Consider the following 25,608-nt stretch of genomic DNA (forward strand, 5'->3'; position numbering starts at 1 on the left):
CCGAGAGATACAGACACTTGCAGTGTTGGTCAGGAAACACACCCAACGACGCATATATGAAGTGGTGCCTTCCAGTTTAAGCCCACAGTACATAGTTTATTTCTTTGTATTCTCTTTTTTTTCCCTCATCGTCTGCACCGTTTCAGCGGCATTACTCCCACCCGCTCATTCCAAGTCCCCCATACACGGCAGTAACCGGGTTCGTCTGTTGCTGTCCCAGCGTTGGCAGTACTCAAGGAACCATCGATGCTAATTCGCCAGGAGGCCACATGCCAGAGGAGACCATGCACTGCTGCTGAGTCACTTCAGTGGTGTTCAGTGGTACCTGTTCTGATTTAACGTATTTATGACACTACCTGCTAAGCCCCTTACTGACGACAATCATGGCTTAGTCGCGGAGCCAGACCCCCCACCCCCACCCGATTGGAGACTGCCACCATGTGCACCATGTGTCTGAAACGACAGTCCCCCATGAATCTACCGACACCGAAAACCTTGACAGGACTCACCCCAAGCACGGAAGTGGAGGTGTATAGAAACTGAGGTCACCGTGAGAGAAGGGCATGAAAGGCCACAAAAAATATACTTATTCTGATTGATGATGAAGGAGGAGATGGATGACGATGCTGCTGTGGAGGTCTGTTTAGATTTGGGACTACGTGGCAAGGCTGAACTTTACGCTTTCTGTCGTAATGATATCCAGGCGTTAACCAGGCCTGAGGGATGCAGACACTTGTAGTATTTGTAAGAAAATCAAAGCAACACACGCAAAAAACGCATCCGTGAAGTGGATGATACTCGACTCGTGGCCCCATTCTTCCCATTTAAGCCCATAATACACTCAACCCTGTGTAGGAGCTGGCCGTTGGCCAAAAACCCCACCCCCGCTGGGAATCGAACCCACGTCCTTCCAGCCGTCAGTCCGCGACGCTAACCACTTCGCCACGGCGGTTGGTGCCCACAGCACATTTATCTCTGGGTAGGATCCGGCCACGAACCGAAAAATACCTCTGCTGGGAATCGAACCCGCGTCCTTCCAGCCGTAAAACCGCGACGCTAACGACTTCGCCTCGGTTGCTGGTCTTTTTGTAATTTTTGCATTGTTTCGTCTTTGATGTATCATAATCATTATTTTTTTAAATCAATGTTTTCATGTTTTAAAAAGTAGTCTTGCATAAGTTGTCGATGCATCAAATAACGTATACAACAGGCGCATTTCGTAATTTGTTCTGTTTTGTTAATTTCACGCAGATCATCCCTTTCCCAAACCCCGACCTGTTTTTTCGAAAGTGTATCAATCGTGTTGATATAGCTTTCTGCATATGTTCCAACGTGGGAAAGAGAACACTGAGAGGAGCCTAACTGAATGCGTTGATATGCTGTTTGGGATTGATTTCTGTTGGAAGTTAATGAGGTGTGTGGTGATCACTGAGGCAGGTCCCGATCGTCGAAAGAGCATCCGAAGATCTGTCTTTGTTGTGAAGCCTTTTGTTTGCACTGGTTGATAACCTGAAGTTGGCAGATAAAGTATAATTTATGTAGGGTTATGTTGGTTTTGTGGCCTTCATCCCAAACCTTTGTCCTCTCCAGCTACTCCACAACGAAATTGAAACTACCGAAGTTGTTCATTATTTGACAACATACTTTTTTGATGGACACGAGTTATTGTTTCTTTCCAGTATTATTGACTTTTTGAACTTCTCAAAGTGTTGTTCTGACACACGACAGGTATGTATTCTGTTGAGACCCACTGTACCCTTTGACAGCAGGTTGTATTTTAACTTGTTGGGTCACTTTCGTTTTCTGTTATGGGTATACCTACATCATCTCGATGTTGTTAATCTCGATGGTTACTGAGTCTGCCACCTTGTTTTCCCAGGTTCCTGGACTTGGCAGAAATGATACCTCAGATGAACCCTGGTGGCTCAGGCCGGGTCATGAGGTCAGAATTCAAACAGATGCTGCAGAAAATGAACTTCAACATGGACGACACCGAGTTTGAGAAACTCTGGTGCAGGTATGTACACGCGCGCGCGCGCGCGCGCGCGTGTGTGTGTGTGTGTGTGTACGAGTATAGACCCGACCCTATATTGTGTTTTTTTCAAAGCTCTAGTTTTGTTTCTAAATAAACACTACTAACAGATATATACAGTGTTAAGTCTACCCATCGATTTTGCTTCTTTCGACTTTTCACACCAACATGTGTCTGAACAAACCAAAAAACATCCAGTCTTTTGCGAAGGAGGTTGGCTTTCTGCCCTTCTCCAGACCTTTTCATCTTGGGAGCAAAACTGCCACATGTACATAAAGATAAATAATGGATAGCAGTTCACTGAATTTTGCACAGATCTGCTGTTTTCTGCAGCTGAAAAGCTGATCGATTTGTGTCATGAGGATTTACATGAAGAACAGATCATTGTGTTCATTACTGTTTGGAAGAAAAACAAAGACTTTCGACAAGTGAAAAATGATGCTTGCCGCTTCGTTGTAGGCGGAAGGACATGACGGTGGTGCCAGCCCACGATTTCTCGCATTTCTCATATGCCCTCATTGCAAAATATGCGAAATTTTGTGTCTAAGTAGGTGCAATAATTTAGGATTCTAGAACAGGGCATCACCCTTTCCGTCGTTTAAAATTATTTCGATGATAGTGACTTTAAAAAAAAAAAAAGAAGAGATGTTGCGATCTACTGCCATTTATCTGACGACAAAGCGGAGAACAAACCAAAAACAAACCAACCAACCAAAAACAAAACACACACATACCGCCATCTTATACTTAGATCTGAGACTGAAACGTTTATAATCATGAAGAAAGAAATGTCACGTGCCGTTTGTTCTGTGTTGATTCTTAAAACAACAATGTGTTATTCTGATACTGACACAGAGCTCGAATGCAGATGAGTTTGTTAAGTGTCAAATTAAATTGTTCAGTGTCAGGTTGAATTCTGTTCCAAACTCCAAAATGATGTCATAAAAAGATTGTTTGCATACTCTGCACTCACCGTGACGACACAGATAGAACATGACGAACATGCTTCACAACCGGCGTCTTGTTATAAATTACCATAAAAAGAAAAGAAAAAAAAAGAAGATATAACCTGATTTTCATAATGAACCAATTCATCACAGCCAAATCGAACGGAAAACTGACGTTCTGATAAAAGAAATGGGCTGGTTATTCAAACATTTTATAGTGCTGCCCCCTCTCTCCTCTACGTGTGGGCTCTCTGATTACACTCCCACCTCCCTGCCCCACCACACTTTGCGACTAACTACTCCTGTTCTATCAAGATGAATAAATAAACGAATAATGCTAAAGTAATTTCATTGTGCTTTTATTGAACAAGTTTCAAAAGCTCCCACACAAATATCCAGTCATAAACGTTTACCTTTAACGAGAAGGTTTCAAAATGACGTCACTCGTAAATGATGATGGAAGTGAAGACAGGGATATTTGAAAGTGTTTGCGCGGGACTACACTAACCTCGGAAGTTTACAGTGCATTAATGAATTCATCCGCTGTTGTGGCAGTTCTAAAAAAAGTTTTCAAGTTGAAAAATGTACTGGATAGTTCTGGAAAGTTTATGTGCACTGGGACACGAGACGGGACGAGTGACTGTCGGACATAACCGCGGCTCAAAATACATAGATTTGGAGAAAAAAGTGTGATAAACCACGACATATGTACAAAACCGATTCTACAATGATCACCATCATAGCAAATCTATATGTTTTATTCGCGCAGAAAAAAGCATAAAAATAGTTATACATAAAGGGGAAATGGGGGTGGAGTGCAAGTACATAAATGTATGAAGACAATAAGGCTGTCCTTGGCAAAGTTTGTAGAAATCTCACATTGGCACGCGAAGAAAGTATATTGAAGGGGACTGGGAAAATAAACCGAACTTTTGTAATGAAATGTGACAACTGAACAGCAGGAGAAACGAAAAGCTGTTCATTTTTCCAGGAAGACTTTGATCAATGCAAAAGAAGAAAGAAAAAAACCCTTAATAATATTCATTTGAACAGACAAGAGAAAGTAATGACCAAATTCTTTTTCATGTTTTTGAATGTGAGGGATCCCATGTTGAATGACGATCCCTATTACTCTATATTAATAGTAACTACATCGATTGTTCTCTCGTTCTCCATGAAAACACTGTTCTCCGACTCCTCAGAACAGTCCCGGCATGGTCAGTTGTGTTTCCCCCAGTGCAACTCGTAGGACAGGCCCACCTCATTGATTACCACCAACTGGTGCGCGCGTCTGTGTGTCTGTGTCTGTGTGTGTCTCTGTGTCTGTGTATGTCTGTGTCTGTATCTGTGTGTCAGCGTGTGTATGTGCACTCTCTGTTCACGATGAGGCTTCCAGGAAGTTGTCACACGACAAATTCTCATACGGAATGAATGTAATTTAACTTTTTGTTGAAACAGAGCTGAATAAGACTACAGAACGGGTGGCTGGTCTAATGCTATGATTTTTGCTTTTGATTTGAGAGGTCCCGGTTTAACAGGCCAGATCTTACCCTGGCCAGAGTTTACCCCCGTAAGAACTAGCCTAGGCCAGAGTTTACCCCCGTAAGAACTGGCCTAGGCCAGAGTTTACCGCCGTAAGAACTAGCCTAGGCCAGAGTTTACCCCCGTAAGAACTAGCCTAGGCCAGAGTTTACCCCCGTAAGAACTAGCCTAGGCCAGAGTTTACCCCCGTAAGAACTGGCCTAGGCCAGAGTTTACCCCGTAAAAACTAGCCTAGGCCAGAGTTTACCCCCGTAAGAACTAGCCTAGGCCAGAGTTTACCCTCGTAAGAATTGGCCTGGGCTACATCTTACCCGGGGTATAGTTTGGCCTAGGCTAGTTCTTATCCTCTGGGCCATTTCTTACCCCCTCTCTTTTTCTCTGAAATACATTGATATTTGAAGAGTGCCAAGATTAACAACATTAGAAGGAAGGGTATGTGAACTGCGAGGAATATATTTCACACAATATTTATTACCAATGGATTTTTATTCAAAACTGAAAAGTAATCAATGAACTTGTTGCTTGGATAAAACTGTTGTCTTATTTGCAATTAAAATTTTCGATATGGAACATCTGTTTTAACTGATATTATCTTTGAACATTAAGTTCGTTCCTAGACACGTTAAGCCGCACTGATGTACAGTGATTGCTTTTGATGAATTATGCTTAGTAATCTTGAGTTGGAAATAGAAAGAGGGACACCACGAGAGTTGTGGTTATGCAAAGTTTGTAATATGGCTGTGACTGGGGATGAGTTCTGTTTTATAATGGAATGCACAAAGTATAATGACTTCCGAAACAAGCGTGTGCATGAAAAATATTTGTCTCCGAAGTCGGTTTTCATTTTTGTTTTTTGTTTGTTTGTTTGGGTTTTTTTTCATATGAAGCAGATGGAAATTGTTAGCTATAAGTACGTTTATCAAATCTGCACATTCAAATGCTAATTGTTGTTTGAAACATATTTGCGTTTTCTTATTAAGTTATAGTGTTGAGTATTTGAATGTCTTCTTTTGGGCGTGAAAGTATCATTTGATAGCAGTCCTCCATAAGCAACTGGAGTGAAAGGATGAATAAAATTTCAAACTATTGTAGCCGTGTACCGGGTGGTTACTGAAGGGTACGGCACAAAAGACTTAACTAAATATGATTAATTGAAGGATAGACAAGATCCCACGCACAGGCCAGGAACATATAGAGGCCAGTCACAAATGGGGTTTTCTATTGGTTTATTTACAATATTCTAAAAGAAGAAGACTAAGAAGAAGAAATAATGAGAAGAAGACAACTAGGAGAAGACTATGAGAAGAACTAAAAGAGAAGAAGACTAGAAGAGAACTAGTCTAAGAGAAGACAGTGCCCCCCCAGTGACAGAAGAAGAAGAAGGACGGCGTCAAGGATCTTGGAGCAGGGCACGGTTGGTATCTGGTCCATTCTGCTGTCAGGAGCCGTATCGCCGCATGCATCGTCATGATGGCGCATCACCACGCTTTGGGCAGCATCAGCATTGCTATCATCATTATGCTATCCGCGGAAACTTGTCTCCAGGAGCGATACGTAGCGAGGTGTCAGCTGTTGTGGGGACACACACGACACACTGCCCGCGACACAGCAAGAGAGAGAGAGCAGGCTCTGGTCAGATGACTGACCAGGTATGAAATGACCACTCATCATTCACTGTGCCAATTTATGCAAGTTTAGCGGACCGCAAAGTGCGTCACGTGTGCTTGCAAGCAGATCGTCACTAATCACGGAGAATCCGATGACAATTGTGTTTGTTACAAGGTGTTCAGTGACAGATTTCTAGATGATTACTGAACCGATTTGCATCGGATAAGTTGCAAAAGAAAGAGCTCAACGCCTACTTTATAATGAGTGTAAAATGAAGTGTTGATTATTTAAGATGAATTTATAATCTTAATTTAAGTCACCTGAACAGGGTCAGTTTTAACGAGCTCGTCGCTGAAAATTACAAACTGCGTTAAATCAGTTTCACGTAGGCGAACATAAATGGAATAGATTTAAAGATGGAATTAAGACGATTCTGCCAGTATATAATACTAGTAGTTTACTGATCTGACAAGAGAGTTATTAATTAATTACGGTGGAACAGAAACACAAGTTTGCTCTCAGCCAATGACGTACCACAACGCGACACTGGTCAAGCCGTCAGCAGGTGGCCTGGCGAGGAGGACAAAATGATGTAAGCGGAGTGACGTCACACATTCTGTGCGCGGGTTATGAGGGAAAACTGTCGTCTGCTGTGGCTTGTGCGTGAATAGTGTTGGAGCAAGCATAGCGCGCTTGGTCACACTATAATTTTTTTTAGATAATGAACATGGAAGAAAGAAGAAATTGAGAAGAGAAACAAGAAAGAAAAAGAGGGTATTGAAGAAAGGTATCTCCACTAAAAAAATCAAAGAGCAAGAACAGAGACAAAGAACACACACACACACACACACATACACACACACACACACACACACACACACACACACACACACACACACACACACACACACACACACACACACACACACACACACACACACGCTCCATGAAATGACGGTTTAGCGGTTTATTTTGCAGATAATTCGGGGGGTCAGCTTCATGTTCCCCTAAATCTATGTTCCCCAGAATTTTCCTTCAGCCAGCTACAAGTTCTTACAGGACTATATTCCCCCAGGTCTATGTTCCCACGGGTCTGTGTTCCCCTAAATTTACGTTTCCTGGGTCTTTGTTCCCCCAGGTCTTTGTTCTCTCAGTCTATATTCCCCCAGGACGATATTTCCCCAAAAAACGTTTTTGGTAGGTCTGTGTTCCCCCAGGTCTATATTACTCCAGGTCTATGTTCCCCCAGGTCTGTATCCCCCAAGTCTATGTTCCCCTAAACATATGTGTGTTTAATCATACATACACTTTCGGGTGCTTGTCAGCAGTGGTCAGCAGCAGTCAATGTTCAGCAGTCAGTAGTGGTCAGCGGTGCTCAGCGGTGGTCAGTGGTCCATAGTGGTCGACTATGGTCACCAGTTAGTGGTGGACAGTGGTGGTCTGTGGCGGTCAGTAGTGGTCATACATGCTCATCGGTAGTCAGCAGTATGTAGTGGTCAGTGGTCGTCAACAGTGGTCAGTGATCTGTAGTAGTCAGTGGTGGTCAGCAGTGTCAGTAGTTGTCCGTGGTTAGTGGTGTCAGTGGTGGTCAGTAGTGGTCCATATATAGTGGTCAGTGGCTCTCAGCGGAAGTAAGTGGTGGTCATTAGTGCTCTGTAATTGTTGTCAGCGGTGGTCAGCAGTAGTCAGTGGTTGTCAGCGGTCAGCAGTGGTCAGTAATGGGTAACGGTCGTTATTAGTGGACAGTAATGTCAGTGGTTAGCATAAATCAGTGGTCAGTGGTGGTCAGCAGTGGTCAGTGCTGGGCAGCGGTGGTCAGTTGTCAGAAGTGGTCAGTGGTCAGAAGCTGTCAGCAGTGGTCAGTAGGGGTCAGAGGTCAATAGTCGTAATTGTGGTCAGTATATAGTGGTCAGTGGTTGGTTCTGGTCGGTCAGTGGTTAGCGTTTGTAAGTGATGAGTAGTGCTAGTAGTCAGTGGTGGTCAGTGGTGGTCAGCATTAGTCTGTGGTCATCAGTGGTCAATGGATGTCATCGGTGGTCAGTGGTCAATAATGGTTAGTGGTTAGTATATGGTGGCCAGCAGTGGTCAATAATGGTCAGTGGTTAGCGGTGATCAGCAGTAGTCAGCGGTCAGTGGTGGGCAGCAGTGGATAGTGGTCAGCAGTAGTCAGTGGACTGTAGTGGTCAGTAGTGGTGGGTGGTGGTCACTGGGTAGTGGATGTCAGTGATCAACAGTGGTCAGCAATGGTCAACGGTCAGTGGTGGTCAGTGGTCAGTTTGCAGTTAATAAAATCAAAAACAAAAAAACAGGACGTCTTGATAATGCACAAATGTGACAAAACAAAGCAATCTGAAAAATTTGACGTAGTGGTCAGCAGTGGCAAGTACTGGTCAGTAATGGCCAACAGTATAGTGAAATCCTGCTAAAACGTTGCAATATTACATACAATGTGATGCAAGCTGAACTCTGATAGTGGTCAGTAGTGGTCATGCAGCGGTCAAACATCTTCAAAGGCACAATGTACAAATCCGACAACATAACGCAGTCTGAGCACTCTTGAACTGTGGTAAACCATGGTCAGCTGTGGGGGAACATAAATCTGGGGGAACTTAGACCTAGGGGAATACAGACCCGGAAGAACTTAGACCTGGGGAAACAGACATGCTCTCCTGCACTGCATGCCAGCTAGGTCACTGTTAACCTCTCTGATGTATGAAAGTGAGCATGATGTGAGCGGACGTGGCATAGCACGTGAAGGACATACGTGTGTGTCTGTGGGTGGGTGGGGGTGGTGGTGTGTGTGTGTGTTTGTCTGTATGTGTGAACATAGACGCTAAGGTCAACAACAGGATCGCCAAAGCCGGGAGAACGTCTGGGAGCGGAGAGGACTCAGCTCTACCCACTAAGCTGAAGGTCTACTGTGCAGTGATCATTACGCCAGCGACACCTGGACTGTCTACAGCAGACACGCCAAACAGCTCAGCCTGAGCTGTCTCTGCAGACTCCTCCACATCAGGTCAGAATGTCAGATAGCCGACTGTCTAATCAGCTGCTGTGTCAAGGCAAGCGCTCTGTTGGAGGACAGAAGAAACGCTACCAAGACTGCCTCAAAGCGTCCCTCAAAGTCCTGGGCGTCGACATCAACACGTGGGAGACACTTGCTCTGGACCGTCCAGCTTGGCAGCATAATCACCACAGAAGCCCGTGCAGCTGAAGTCAGGTGCATCACCGAGGCTCACCGAAAGCGTGCTGTGCGCAAGGCCCGAGCAGCATCCACTGCCACAACAGCACCCACTCACTTGTGTCCCACATGTGGGCGAGATTTCAGGACCCAGATTGGCCTCATCAGTCACCTCTAGACCCACTGCCACTGATCTTCCACCTGACTCTTGAAGCCATGGTCATCTTCGAATCCGAAGGACGAACATCGTCACATCAATTTTTTGACGAACATCACATCACTTTTTTTGCATTAATTGCGAAGTGGCTTGAGAGTTGGAAGGAGTTATATAAATTCCCATTATTATTATTATTATTATTATCATTATCATCATCATCATCATTAATGTAAATGTGATACAGACTGGTTGGGTCAGCGAAGAGTACACAGGGGGTATATTCCAGCCAGGAGGGGTAACAAATAGCCTAGGCTACTTCTTACCCGGGGTAAGAACCAGCCAGGGATAAGTTTCGGCCTGTTACACCGGGTTTAATTTCCGGACGAGTTCTGTTTTTTGTCTTTTAGCAATTTGCGTCATTTTTTCTCTCTTAATTTCATATGTTGGCGATAGATCACTTCCTTGATAAAATTCAAAGAACTTAAATTGCACAAGAAATTGAGATTAAAGAATATTAATTGGTCTCTGTTTGACGCCTCGACAAACGTATGGTGAACATACTTTATATTTTCTTCTCGACAGAATGAAAAGAACACTCATTCTGCTGTTAGGAAGTAGACTCAGGAATAATCGTTTTGTTGGCTATTATCAACCTATGTCATCAATGCAAGATAAATTCATATTTAAGAAATATCAACTTTGTTTTGCCCGAAGAATCGACTTCAATGTTTGCAGTCGCGAACATTTTATATCATCTTAATACTGCTGCCACTTCTACAAATGTTAGTACTACTATTACTATTACAGCCACTATTACTACTATTACAACTACTGCTTCTATTACTACTACAACTGATAATGATAATGGAGACTGACGTTCATACAGGAAGCTTGGGGCATTTACAATGAAATATCTTGAAATTTTCCTCAAGTGAAATGAAGGTAGTTTCAACAAGTCGTGTCTCACTTGATATGAGCATTACCCCGAAAATGTTGCAGTTGATATTGTGATTTGCTTGGTTAATATATACCTATATTGTGCTTCTTTGGCTTGGTTTATATATATATATATATATATATATATATATATATATATATATATGTGTGTATATATATATATATATATATATATATATATATATATATATATATATATATATGTGCGCCTACGCGTGCACACACCGACACATACAGATATTAAAAAACAAAACAAAAATCAGTTCTTTCCAAACATAATCATAATGCCAGTATAATTCTGAGGACACATATATCATAAATAAGCCAGGAACATAGTCTGATAAAACACACACACACACACACACACACACACACACACACACACACACACACACACACAACGGAACACAGGGCTATTTCATAGATTTGCATTGTTTACACACGTGAGCCAAAAACAATAACGGAAAGGAAATATAATGCAATAACAACAAGGAAAACAAGAACAATACAAGAAAGAAGAAAACAAAAAGAAACCGACAAATACAAAGAAAATGAGGGACATACATACATACAGACAGACAGACAGACAGACAGACATGGAGAGAAAGGGAAAACATCGGAGAAGCGTAGATGCAGACATTCAGCCCTCGATGAGCTGTGTTGGGCGCTGTGTGCAGCTATGACCGAGCCAATGAGGGAGTCATTGACGGTCGCAGATTCCTGAATGCGTTGGGCATTGAGTGGCGTGGCCAGTCCGGCCCCCCTGTCCGAGCTGCCTTCCTCCCGCAGTCAGGTACTGCAGGAACCATCATCCAAATCATCATCGCTGGTGTAGTGTTGTCGATGTGGTATTGGTGGTGTTGTGGTGGTTGTAGTGTTGTTGTGGTGGTATTGGTGGTGTTGTGGTGGTTGTAGTGTTGTTGTGGTGGTATTGGTGGTGTTGTGGTGGTTGTAGTGTTGTTGATGTGGTATTGGTGGTGTTGTGGTGGTTGTAGTGTTGTTGATGTGGTATTGGTGGTGTTGTGGTGGTTGTAGTGTTGTTGATGTGGTATTGGTGGTGTTGTGGTGGTTGTAGTGTTGTTGATGTGGTATTGGTGGTGTTGTAGTGGTGGTAGTGGTGTTGATGTGGTATTGGTGGTTGTAGTGTTGTTGATGTGGTATTGGTGGTGTTGTGGTGGTTGTAGTGTTGTTGTGGTGGTATTGGTGGTGTTGTGGTGGTTGTAGTGTTGTTGTGGTGGTATTGGTGGTGTTGTGGTGGTGATAGTGTTGTTGATGTGGTATTGGTGGTGTTGTGGTGGTGGTAGTGTTGTTGGTGTGGTATTGGTGGTGGTAGTGTTGTTGATGTGGTATTGATGGTGTTGTGGTGGTTGTAGTGTTGTTGTGGTGGTATTGGTGGTGTTGTGGTGGTGGTAGTGTTGTTGGTGTGGTATTGGTGGTGTTGTGGTGGTGATAGTATTGTTGGTGTGGTATTGGTGGTGTTGTGGTGGTTGTAGTGTTGTTGATGTGGTATTGGTGGTGTTGTAGTGGTGGTAGTGGTGTTGATGTGGTATTGGTGGTTGTAGTGTTGTTGATGTGGTATTGGTGGTGTTGTGGTGGTTGTAGTGTTGTTGATGTGGTATTGGTGGTGTTGTGGTGGTTGTAGTGTTGTTGGTGTGGTATTGGTGGTGTTGTGGTGGTGATAGTGTTGTTGATGTGGTATTGGTGGTGTTGTGGTGGTGGTAGTGTTGTTGGTGTGGTATTGGTGGTGGTAGTGTTGTTGATGTGGTATTGATGGTGTTGTGGTGGTTGTAGTGTTGTTGTGGTGGTATTGGTGGTGTTGTGGTGGTGGTAGTGTTGTTGGTGTGGTATTGGTGGTGTTGTGGTGGTGATAGTATTGTTGGTGTGGTATTGGTGGTGTTGTGGTGGTTGTAGTGTTGTTGGTGTGGTATTGGTGGTGGTAGTGTTGTTGATGTGGTATTGATGGTGTTGTGGTGGTGATAGTGTTGTTGATGTGGTATTGGTGGTGTTGTGGTGGTTGTAGTGTTGTTGGTGTGGTATTGGTGGTGTTGTAGTGGTGGTAGTGGTGTTGATGTGGTATTGGTGGTTGTAGTGTTGTCGATGTGGTATTGGTGGTGTTGTGGTGGTTGTAGTGTTGTTGATGTGGTATTGGTGGTGTTGTGGTGGTTGTAGTGTTGTTGATGTGGTATTGGTGGTGTTGTGGTGGTGGTAGTGTTGTTGATGTGGTATTGGTGGTGTTGTGGTGGTTGTAGTGGTTGTAGTGTTGTTGATGTGGTATTGGTGGTGTTGTGGTGGTGGTAGTGTTGTTGATGTGGTATTGGTGGTGTTGTGGTGGTTGTAGTGTTGTTGATGTGGTATGGGTGGTGTTGTGGTGGTTGTAGTGTTGTTGGTGTGGTATGGGTGGTGTTGTGGTGGTTGTGGTGTTGTTGGTGTGGTATTGGTGGTGTTGTGGTGGTTGTGGTGTTGTTGGTGTGGTATGGGTGGTGTTGTGGTGGTTGTAGTGTTGTTGGTGTGGTATGGGTGGTGTTGTGGTGGTTGTAGTGTTGTTGGTGTGGTATGGGTGGTGTTGTGGTGGTTGTGGTGTTGTTGGTGTGGTATTGGTGGTGTTGTGGTGGTTGTAGTGTTGTTGGTGTGGTATTGGTGGTTGTAGTGTTGTTGATGTGGTATTGGTGGTGTTGGTGTGGTGGTAGTGTTGTTGGTGTGGTATTGGTGGTGTTGTGGTGGTGATAGTATTGTTGGTGTGGTATTGGTGGTGTTGTGGTGGTGATAGTATTGTTGGTGTGGTATTGGTGGTGTTGTGGTGGTGGTAGTGTTGGATGGCAGGGAGTGGTAATGGTATGGGGAGGTAATTGGTATTGTTTTGGCAGTAATTAGTAAAGTGCGAGCATGCGCGCGCGCGCGCGCGCGCGTGTGTGTGTGTGTGTGTGTGTGTACACACACGAACTTTACTTCCCTGGCGAACACTTCTGTGGGGTGGGGTGCCAATCAAGAAACGGCGGTGTTTTCTTGATCTATCTCTCTGTCTATTCTATTCACCAACCAAGCGAAACAACCGAAACCACATATTTTGCCAACACAGGTATTTCCCTTGGGCAGACAAGGATCGTCTTACAATGGCAATATACAGTAAGGGAACTAACATTGGGCCTGGCTCTGATCATAAAGCAGAACACTTTTATATGTTAGATACGAAGATACCCACTCGCACCGAACTAGCCTTCCGTTCAAGCCTGGCCGTGTCGCCGCAGATTTTAGGCAAAATGTCCACCTTCCAAGTTATCCCTGTGGGAATGCACAAACAAGAACTGGCCTTGGATGCCATAGGTGTGACAACCAGCATGGGACAAGAATGGTATTCCACAGCTTGGTGATGCACTATGACTGTTGTTCCTCCCCAGGCCATGTGGACAGGCTGGCGGTTCACTCTAACTACGAGGGTGAGCAGGAAGGCAATGCACGTCTCAGCCCCATTCAGGAGTCAGGTAGAAACTTGCTGACGTTACATAACGCGTGCTGTGCTTATGTGATGTTGTTCATGCTAAACTCAACTCTTGCACTGTTCATTCATAATAACTTCTATTAACATTTTTATGGGCGAACGTTTTACACTAGACTTGAACTTTTACAAACCAATCAGGCTTAATCAGTACATTGATCAGAATAAAGAAAAACAGAACCCTTCATCTAGACGTGTGTGTTCATTCCAAGCCATATTCTTTCAGACACATAGTATTTTAGACACGCTTGAAATCAGCAAAATATTCTTAACTGTTTCTTAACTACATTAAGAAATCAATATTTCTACTTCATTTCCATTATCAAAATCTAGTTAAAGAAGGAACTATACGCATACACTTATTTCTTAAATTGTGGAGAGGAACATACATTCATTTCATATTAGTATGATAATCACATAGAAAGGAATAATAACTATGTTAGTAGTAGTAGTAGTAGTAGTGGCGGTGGTGGTACCACTGCCATCACAGTAACCTATGCAAAATTGTACAAAATGTAATGAAACTGTCTTCGGAACACAACCACTCGCGCGCACAAACACAGAGATATATAAAACACACACGCGCGCACGCACACGCACATACACATGCTACTGTGCTTATTATCTCCATTTACATAAACATTGTTTTATGCACTTTTGCACGAACTGTGATGTAGTTGCACAATCAAATGGGTCTTTTTGATGTTCCTCCCTGCACAGTATATTCCGCTGTGTGTCCGGTTCGAAGTGCACAGCTTGGCTTTAGTCTGCAGCAGTGTATCGAAGCTGTAGATGAGTGCTACTATGCCCAGAATGTAGTTTTCCATGGATCCCGTTCTCTGTCTCTCTTCTTGTTGTCTCTGTGCCTCAGAATCTCTTTTTCTCCCTCAGTCTCTCTCACTCTCTCATTCTCTCATGCTCAGAGAGCGAGAGAGAGAGAGAGAGAGCGAGCGAGAGAGAGAGAGCGAGCGAGAGAGCGAGCAAATGAAAGAATGAACGAACGAATGATGAATCTTTATTTTCCAACGGTGGAGATATTAGCACATTGGCCACCTTACATATCTGCCGTTGTTTTCAGACACACAAACATTAACACAAATGAACAGAGTTATTCTCAATACGAACAAGGATAATGGAGCATCAAACTGAGAGATACAACATCGCTCATATGTTCATGAATCGAGAGCTAGTAACACGCTACACCCCCCATGCCCCACCCACCCCACACGCACAATAAGTTTTCACACACGAAGCATGAATGCTACACATGAATGATTCGAACGAAATCATTGTAGTAGAGAAAAGTAATGATGAGTTTTAAATCATTACACAATAGTAAGAAATAGAAAAGGTAGCAAATAAGAAGACAGGTACTATGGATATAGAAAGAAGAGAGATGGAGAGAGAGAGAGAGAGAGAGAGGGGGGGAGGGGTAAAGATATATGTCAGTGCGAAAGCAATAAGAAAAGTGTGAGGTTGGGTAAGGATGGTTCACAACTAGTAATACATAATAAGAGTATATAAATTAGTAGACATGACCAGACCAGACTTTGTTTTCGTTAGTTTATGTCTACTTAAAGGAGAACACATTCATATGTTTGAAAACAATATTCTATTGCGTGATATATCATCAACGGATTGGCGTATTTTGAAACAGTTTGCAAGGCTTGTCAAGGAATGGAAGCAAACATACAGTGTTGTGCACACACGATTAGAGAGAGAGAGACGCTTTGTATAACAAACCATTATAATAAACGAATGAAATGGTGAAAGCAAATAATGAAACAAAACAAAGTTCCTCCTTTGATGAAAAAGGATAGTAACCATCAGGCCACCCAATACACAACTCCGTTCATTCATCTATCAATGTACCATCTAACAAATTCCAACACTGGCTACAGAAGAAAAATGCCAAACCTATCTGACCAGGCAGTTATGCTTGTAGTGCTTTTTGCCTTATCTTCATAGCTTCTGATATAAATTTTGCTATCGAGATTATCACCTCGTGATCTTCTGATGTTTTGAGAGAGAGAGAGAGAGAGAGAGAGAGAGAGAGAGAGAGAGAGAACGGATTGACGACAATGACGATCACGATGCTAATAACACAGGATCGGTTTAAAGATGGTGTGTGTGTGTGTGTGTGTGTGTGTGTGTGTGTGTGTGTGTGTGTCCTTTTTTGTTTTTTTGTCTTGTTTTCTTTCATTAACTGTATCGTGTCCTGGGTTATTTCTTTGAAATCGAGAAGTCAGTTTCAATGAGATTGAGGTACGATTGCTAACACAAACACATGAACAAATGAACAAGCGTGAAATGAAGGAACATTCTAGAGAAATGTGACAGGAAAAGCTGTACCACAGCAAACATCAAAATTTAATTTGGTTCCGTTTTCACAATCCCTACACGAAGGGAGACCATTGTGAAACTTTCGTTTTTTTCTTTCTCATATTACGTAGAAAGCTGTTTCATTTCGATGTTATTCTCAACATCTGTCTGGAAAGATCAAGGTCAAATATTTTTTTCGTTTTTTTATTTTTTTTCTTCTTCTTCTTCACTTTCATTCGTGGGCTGCGTCTCCCACGTTCACTCGTACACACGAATTGGATTTAACCATTTTACTGCTGCCATATATGCGGACATACATACATACATACATATATATATATATATATATATATATATATATATATTTGCACTCATACTCAGTTTATGTTTTACATTTTGTTTGTGCTAAATCATTATTTCTTTTGTAAGTAATGTCATGTGTGTATAATGTGTAAAATGTTTATTGTAAAGTGCTTCGAGCGCCCTTTAAGAGACGAAAGCGCTCAACAAGTATCCAACATTATTATCATTATTAAAATCATACAATGTTTTAGAGCATTATAGCCTGCGGTAATCCGTTATCTTCTATTTGCAGAAGTATAAGCCAGTAGCGACTTGAGTTCGCAGTAGAGTATATATATATCGATTTGTTTCACCATCAACAAGATCATTCGGTGTTCGCATATTTACTCCTAATTATTTCCTTAAAGTCAATAAATGGACTGACTCACAATTAAAAACAGCATCATCTAAGTACAATAGCTCAGATCCATATTGTATAAATGAATAAATGGAATGAAGAATTAAACATATTTTTTCATTACACAGATCAAAGCATTTTTGGCTTTACTTGCAAGTTCCTTGCAAGCAGCAACAAAACTCAAACATGTAGAGTAGATGATTCCTAAACACTTACAGACATTAACAACAGGCACTGCAGCACCGTCATTCGTTCTCTCACACATACATGTCCACCTTTCCCAAATACTATAATGTTACATTTACACACATTTACTTTTAATTGCTGAGCTGCACGCTTCAAACTATTCTTTGTAGTTGTGTTTATATACCTAAACTGTCTCTGAAATTAAAATCAAATCGTCAGCTAACAAAAGAAAAAACAATTCATATGCATCAAATGAAAACATCGCATCATTTCTACCATTAATTAATAATTACTTCTATTGCTAGTTTGTTATTTAAAAAAAAATAATAATAAAAATGAAAAACTCTGGGCTGCATGAGTCACTTTGTTTGGCTCAGAAGTACAAGTAATATAATTAAAGACAATAAAGCGAGACTTACCAAGTAAGGTGAACGTGTTTGTAGAGAGTATATATATATATATATATATATATATATATATATATATATATATATATATATATATATATATATATGTATGTATGTATGTATGTACGTGTGTGTGTATGTGTGTGTGTATGTACCTGCGTGTGCGTGTGTTTATGTTTGTGCATGTGCATACGTGCGTGTGTGCGCGCGCCTGTGTATGTATGATAGTGACATTGTAAGCCCTCTCCCCCTTGGCGTTTGGAACAGCCCGCTCAGAAGGCAGCCCCGGGCAGCAGGGGCAGGAAGAGAGAAGTCCGCGGCGCAGGGAGCTGGAGAGGAAGCAGCAGCTGAATGTGGAGCGCTGGCTGAAGGACAAGTTCCGTGAAGGGTTCTTCAACATGCGTAAAGCCTTCGAGGACCTGGACACTGAGAAGAAGGGCATAGTGAGTGCCTATCTTTTTTCTTTTTTTTCCAGCAGAACTTGTTGCTCTCAATATGGCGTTTTCACAATTGGCTTTTTGATATCGCATCGACGTTTCATACTAAAAAAGTTAATACTTTACTTAAAATTGTTGGTTTTTTTTGTTTTTTGTTTTTTTAATCCCTTCGCACTGTTGAATTATACATGATGAAGATTTTTTTTTTAACACTCATTGTTTGGGTTCTGTTGCTTGTGGCTGTTGTTTGGTGTACTGTGTACTCTGTGTGTGCTGTTGTGATGCTATATGTGCTGTGTACTCTGTGTGTGCTGTTGTGATGCTATATGTGCTGTGTACTCTGTGTGTGCTGTTGTGATGCTATATGTGCTGTGTACTCTGTGTGTGCTGTTGTGATGCTATATGTGTTGTGTACTCTGTGTGTGCTGTTGTGATGCTATATGTGCTGTGTACTCTGTGTGTGCTGTTGTGGTGCTATATGTGCTGTGTACTCTGTGTGTGCTGTTGTGGTGCTATATGTGTTGTGTACTCTGTGTGTGCTGTTGTGATGTTGTATCGGTGCTGTGTACTCTGTGCGTGCTGTTGTGATGCTATATGTGCTGCGTACTCTGTGTGTGCTGTTGTGATGCTATATCGTTGCTGTGTACTTTCTGTGTGCTGTTGTGATGCTATATGTGCTGTGTACTCTCTGTGTGCTGTTGTGATGCTATATGTGTTGTGTACTCTCTGTGTGCTGCTGTGCTGCTATATGTGCTGTGTACTCTCTGTGTGATGTTGTGATGCTATATGTGCTGTGTACTCTCTGTGTCCTGTTGTGATGCTATATCGCTGTTGTGTAATCTCTGTGTGCTGTTGTGATGCTATATGTGCTGTGTACTCTCTGTGTGCTGTTGTGATGCTATATGTGCTGTGTCCTCTCTGTGTGCTGTTGTGATGCTATATGTGCTGTGTACTCTCTGTGTGATGTTGTGATGCTATATCGCTGCTGTGTACTCTCTGTGTGCTGTTGTGATGCTATATGTGCTGTGTACTTTCTGTGTGCTGTTGTGGTGCTATATGTGCTGTGTACTCTCTGTGTGCTGTTGTGATGCTATATGTGCTGTGTACTTTCTGTGTGCTGTTGTGATGCTATATGTGCTGTGTACTTTCTGTGTGCCGTTGTGATGCTATATGTGCTGTGTACTTTCTGTGTGATGTTGTGATGCTATATGTGCTGTGTACTCTCTGTGTGCTGCTTTGATGCTATATGTGCTGTGTACTTTCTGTGTGCTGTTGTGATGCTATATCGGTGCTGTGTCCTCTCTGTGTGCTGCTGTGATGCTATATGTGCTGTGTACTTTCTGTGTGCTGTTGTGATGCTATATCGGTGCTGTGTCCTCTCTGTGTGCTGTTGTGATGCCATATGTGCTGTGTACTCTGTGGTCTCTTTTGTTTCGTTGTTTTGTGCTTTGTTGGCTTTGCTTTTGATTTGTTGTCATGGTGGTTTGTGGTGTCCATAGTCATAATGTGTTTGAAAGTTGACCCAGCAAAGTCTTTAGGAAGGTGTTTGATGATATGGAAACTGAAGAAAAGCTTAGCCCTGTGAGAAGACGATTACATAGTTGTTGCTATAATCGTCATCATGAAGAAAATGAAACCTGCCTGGATGTGCTGTTAAACGTGGGAAGACATTTATGCACAGTGATTTTGAAGACAAAGGTATCGGGGGTACAGGTTTGACAGATTTCTGTTGGTCGTGGCTTTTGATCGACACGTCTCTATTTGAACTCGAACATCGCACGTTTGTGGCCGCGTTAACCACTGTATTGTCGCCGATCAGCGACAATTCATCGGACCAACGACAAATCAGCAGTTTCTTAGTAAACGGTAAATCGTCGTTGTTTGTTTTGCTGTGTGTTGATGATGTTGTAGACGAAACCAAGAGAGAATGAGAAAGAAAGTATAGAAGAAGCGGAGAATAAAAGAAAAAAAAGCAATGAAATAAGAAATTGAGAAAGGAAATAAAGAAGAGTTAAAAAGGAAACGAAATGTGTGTTTGTGTACAAGAGCTTAGTGGATTCAGACCTTTGTTCTCCTGGGTCTATGTTACCCACATCTGCTTTCAACCAGGTCGAAGTTCCCCCAGGTCTAAGTCCCCCCAGGTCAGTCTTCCCCAAGGTCTATGTTGCCCCAAATTTACGATTTAGACGTCAAGAACTGACACAAACGATGTGAATGATACGGATTCTGAGAAGAAAACGTTCCAGAAAGTCGCATTAAACAACAAACATGGAAAAGAAAAAACATTTCCAGTGCATAAAAGGTTGGCAAAGAGAGAGAAACAAGATAACGTACTTACTTATCTCAGGAATGGTGGCCAACTCTAATTCATTCCACACAAATCACTGAGAAATGGTGTTGATTTCTGCAACCTCCACATGGTTCCCTTTTCAGCCAGTGTCAGACACGTTCTGTGGTGTGTCCGCCAGGTGAGTTTTGACGACTTCCTGGAGGTGTTGAGTCAGTTCGGCCTCCGGCTGGAGAAGTCTCTGCTGGGTTCTTTCCTGTCGCGCTGTTCCATCCAGGCCATGGGCAAGGGGGTGCCCTACAGGGAATTCCTGCACCGCTTTCAGGACCGCAGTGAGGCAGGCATGGTACACAACGTCCTAACGGATGTCAAGCACAGGTGGGTTCGCTGGCTGGTTGGTAGAGGTTTAAGGCCAGTTTGAATGTACCGCTCAAGTTTTAAGGATACTGGGAACGGAGAGGGTAACGTAAATTAAATAGTGGGTAGGAGGAGGGATTAAGAGAGAGAGAGAGAGAGAGAGAGAGAGAGAGAGAGAGAGAGAGAGGCAATAAAGAATGGTAGTCGATGTTGATGATGATGATGGTGGTGTGTGTGTATGTGTGTGCGTGTGTGCGTGTGTGTGTGTGTGTGTGTGTGTGTGTGTGAGAGAGAGAGAGAGAGAGTATATGCCTGTCTGTCTGTAATTCTATGCGCGGGTATGTGTTTGTGTGTGCGTGTGTGCTTGCGTATTGCAGGCATCTGTATGTATCATTGTTCCGTGGGTGCATGATCGTGTACATATGGATTTGTGGCCACGCCAGATTGCATGCGTCCGTGAGTACTTGTCATTTTTGCATGCACCCACTTTGTGTGTGTGTGTGTGTGTGTGTGTGTGTGTGTTTGTGCAGATTCAACAACCGGCCTAGCAGTTCTGGAGGAGAGTCCACGATGAGCGCCCTGGAGAGTCAGCTGATCAACATGTTCCAGAGAGACTTCCTGGCCCTGCTGGGCATGTTCAAGTCAGTCATGTGGGACAACGCCGAGACACATTAGCAACAGCAATAGCCTACTACCACGACTGCTACCATAATTGATGTTTAAGACTGATTTTGATGATGATAATGATAATGGAGTGATGGCCTAGAGATATCACGTCCGCCTAGGAAGCGAGAGAATCTGAGTGCACTGGTTCGAGTCCCGGCACATTCGCCAGTATTTTCTCCCCCTCCACCAGACCTTGACTGGTGGTCTGCATGCTAGTCATCCGGGTGAGACGATAAAACGAGGTCCCATGTGCAGCATGCACTTAGTGCACGTAAAAGAACCCACGGCAACAAAAGGGTTGTCCCTGGCAAAATTCTGTAGAAAATCCACTTCGATAGGAAAACAAATTAAAAAAAGAAACTACAGGAGGAAAAAATACACAAAAATGGGTGACGCTGTCCCTGGGGAGAGCAGCCAGAATTTCACAAAGAAAAAATCTGTTGTGACAAAAAAAAGAATAATAATTGTACTATGATAATACAATGATAATCTTGATGATGATGATTGTAATGATGATGATGATGACGACGACGACGGTGATAATGAACATTTACACCTACACACTGATCACAACAGGTCACCAGCATTCATGCACTGAACACGGAGATCATAAACACACACTGCATACAGCCCATCACTTGGATTCATACACCGAACACCAGTACCCGTACACTGAGCACCAACAGTCACACAATAAATACCAATGAATACCAACATTTACACGCTGAACACTCACAAGCACACATTAAACACGCTCACGTATTTCGAACACTTGAAGTAAAGGTCAACTCAGTTACTAACATTTCAAAATTTTGATTGGCTTCCGTTTCAATATCTGCAATCTCAATGATATCAGGGAAGAGGAAAGAAAGCTCTGTGTGTTGTTCAAGATGGCAAACCCTTGACACCCAGCAACAAAGTTGGTCTGCATGCTAGACACACCGACTCTCTCAAATAAAGAAAAGTTAACGAAGGAATAACTATTCCATAATATTACTACACCCCAAAATATCTCTCTCTCTCTCTCTCTCTCTCTCTCTCTCTCTCAAACACACACACACACACACACACACACACACACACACACACACACACAATCTAAATAAAAAGATATCATGTCCTTCACTCACACATACACACTCAGTCCACCAAAAAGCAACAAAATCAGAAACAAAACAAAGCCGTACTTAGCTTGTGCAGCTGCTGGCCCGCACTCAGTCGCCCAAGGCACAAAGCATCTGGTCCCACTCCCCACGTCCTAGGCATCAACAGCTGTGGTCCAGCTGACACAGTGGCCCAAGGTGTGGTGCTGTCTGGCGCCAGCCAGCAACAGCAGGTGGTGATGGAGAGGACAGGTGGCAGCGGGCCAAGTGGCAGTAGAAGTTGTTACAACAACCAGGATGAGGTTGTAGGTAGATAATAGTTGGAGAGGTAGGAAGTTGAACAGATGAAAGAACAGATGGACATGTGGACAACAGGGACACGTGTGAAGCCTTTGCCTAAAAGTACCGGCCTCACTCCGACTCTTCCCATTCAAGGGCTCAGACAAAACACTTAGCCGCAACAACTGGCCGGTCTCTGCAATCCACAACTTAGTGTTCAATCAACCATGAAAAAGCTGAAAGTGACAGTATTATTCTCAGCTCATCAGCTTACAATGTACAAAGTATTAACCCTGTTCACAAAAATTGTCCCCTGCTCATAGTACACAACGGTACCGAGACAGCTTCTCATGCACACAGGGAATTAATCCACTGTCAGAATTATAATCACATTACTTAACAGTGCGTACACATGTCAAAGCACATCCCCTGACAACAAGGAGTAATCATGTTATGTCAAAATACATACACTGACAGTGACTCACATATAAAAGAAAAACAACATTTCAGCACTGATAAATTCACGAGTCGATCACTATTGCCAATTTGAATAGTCATCAAAGTCTTCAAACCAACCAAGCTTTCCCACGAAAGTATTCTCTGCAGAATAACGACCTTTCCCCAGTCTTTGCGCAAGACAACCACGAGAGGTGAGGAGGACGATTCACTCAGAAGAACGGAACAAATGTATTGAGCTTTTGGGTGCACACACACTGACTCATATTATCAGTTCTCACTCGCAGTTCACAACACCTCCTGCAGTACTACAATGGTCGGACATTGGTCACAGCCCCACACTCTGGCAGATCAATGATAGTCAGTTCGACACTGATAATTTTACTGTGTTGCATATTAATGTCTTTGGTTAGCTGCACTGCTTCAAATACGCAGGCCACTTTCAATAGGTCTACCAAAGCAGATGAATTTAGCTAAAGTGTGCCGGTTATCGCCACAACCACCGGACATTAGGAGAGCGACCCTCGTCCTGTCCAGACTTCGTGCTAGCCCAGGTCTATCAGTCAGCGGCCTTCACCCTAACAACACAAGAGCTGCCTTAGAACTGACCCAGTTTTAAAACACATAGAAATCGGCTCGCAGTACGTAAACGAGAGGGGTGACGTGATATGCTCCACTAACTCCGCCGTTGGTCTTTCAGAAAGCTGGACCGGGATGGCTCGGACCGTGTGAGTCAAGAGGAATTCCGGGCGGCAGTCGAGAGCCGCTTCAACCTGGAGCTGTCGGACGAGCAGTTCGAGGCCTTCCTGGACCGTGTGCCCATGGACGACGTGGGCAACATCCTCTACGCCAGGTTCATGCAGCAGTTTGACACCAGGTATCGTGTCTTGTTCCTCTCCGTGTGATTCGTGCAGCACTGGCCTATCAGAGCGCCCGAATTGGAAGTGGGCATCCCAGGTTTGAATCCCGCACGGACCAGAATTTTACCCACCCCCTTACCCTCGGCCTGCTCTCGATCGTGAGTGGTAGTCTAGGTGCTAGTATTTCGGATAAACCCTTCTTAGGTCCCGTGTGCGGCAGGCATTTTGCGCACATAAAAGAATTGCCCCAAGACAAAATTCTTTAGAAAAAGCCACTGACAGTAAAACAGATTGCGAACAGAAAAGTTAAAAAAGGGGTGTTGTAGTTTTGTCAATGTCACTGTCAGTGGTGGACGTGGTGACGAGTTATTTCCTATCTATTCGTAAATGGACAAATGTGTTTGTTCTCCTTTCTCTCTTCCCTTTGTACTTTTTTTCTTCTCACCTTCCTCGCTTCCTTATTCTTCACCTTTTCATTCTTCTTCAGGTTGTTGTTATTGTCGCTGTTGACACTATAGCTTTTGTCCTATCTTGACGACTTTGATTGCTGCTGATACTGTCATTGTTGTTAACGTGTTTGTGTGTGGGTACAAGCATATGTGTCTTATAAACATTAAGTTTGGATTGACACTTTAAAGTTCTTTTTAAAAAAAATTCTGATTCTGATTCTATTCCATATACTGTCAAAGTCATCTTATTTATAGCTGTGTTTTGTTGTATCTATTGATATCATCATTCATCAGAACAGTTTTTGTTTTTACTTTTGATATTGCGTTGTTGTTTCTGTTAATTAACATGCTGGAATATCAGTGTTGTTGATAGTGTCACTGCCACCAATCATGATGACTTCAATCTTGTCAGTGATAGTGCAGATGGCAGATTTTTTGTTCTTGAAGTTTTGTTAGCAATTTTGTTTCGTTCTCATCGCTGCCATCGACGTTTTAGACGTCTTTATCGCTTATATCAACATCGTCGTCGCCATTCCCATTTCCTTAACAGTTGAAAATGTAGGGCATGATCACTTGCCTCATTTGTTGGTTTTGACATAAGTATGGTCTTCCCCTTTGCCCCTTCATCATCTCCCCCTCTCTCTCAATGTCATCCTTCTTCAGTGCAATTGTTTAACATCCCGTTCAGACATCTCTCACTCTCTCTCTTTCTCTCGTTTCTCTTCTATGTGTTTGTTTCTGTTTTTTGTCTGTATCTGTCGGTGTTTGGCTGGCTGGCTGCCTGTCTCCCCCCTCCCCATCTCTCTCTCTCTTCTTCATATTTGTAATTAATTTGTATCGGTTCATCCAAGGAAAAAAAAAAGAAAGAAAAACAATCTCAACACTGTCACGATATCTATGCAGGCATTTTCAGCACAATAGTCCAGATACTCTCCTTTTTTTTCCACGCAGAGGAAAAGCTCCCAGTCTTTTTGCCTCCTTCCCGGAGCGCGTGGACCCCGACGCTGTGGTTATGGCTCCGGGCAAGGTTCCGGTAGAGGGACCTGGAGCCCACGGCACCCAAAATGGGGAGGGGGATCCCCCGGTCACTGCTGCGCTGCCCGACCAGGACGAGGATGAACTGCAGCTTCGTCGTTCTAACCAGCAGCTGTTCAAGGTAGGAAGGATCGTTTGTATGGGTAT

General features: G+C 43.1%; 1 protein-coding gene across 2 annotated transcripts in view; it reads left to right on the plus strand.

The window, feature by feature from the left end:
• The window catches only part of LOC143292972 (EF-hand calcium-binding domain-containing protein 6-like), an 83,164-nt gene that overhangs the window by 35,813 nt on the left and 21,743 nt on the right, over positions 1-25,608 (plus strand). Inside the window, exons 5-12 of one of the 2 annotated variants that reach the window (XM_076603699.1) lie at positions 1,880-2,017; positions 11,102-11,217; positions 13,820-13,903; positions 17,800-17,975; positions 20,438-20,634; positions 21,144-21,254; positions 23,818-23,994; positions 25,378-25,582. In XM_076603699.1, coding sequence (XP_076459814.1) covers positions 1,880-2,017; positions 11,102-11,217; positions 13,820-13,903; positions 17,800-17,975; positions 20,438-20,634; positions 21,144-21,254; positions 23,818-23,994; positions 25,378-25,582 — 1,204 coding nt within the window. The remainder of the gene's footprint in view (positions 1-1,879; positions 2,018-11,101; positions 11,218-13,819; positions 13,904-17,799; positions 17,976-20,437; positions 20,635-21,143; positions 21,255-23,817; positions 23,995-25,377; positions 25,583-25,608) is intronic. The other variant, XM_076603700.1, reaches the window with a different exon arrangement.

The sequence above is a fragment of the Babylonia areolata genome, chromosome 18, assembly GCF_041734735.1.
Source record: "Babylonia areolata isolate BAREFJ2019XMU chromosome 18, ASM4173473v1, whole genome shotgun sequence".
Taxonomy (NCBI): Eukaryota; Metazoa; Mollusca; class Gastropoda; order Neogastropoda; family Buccinidae; genus Babylonia; species Babylonia areolata.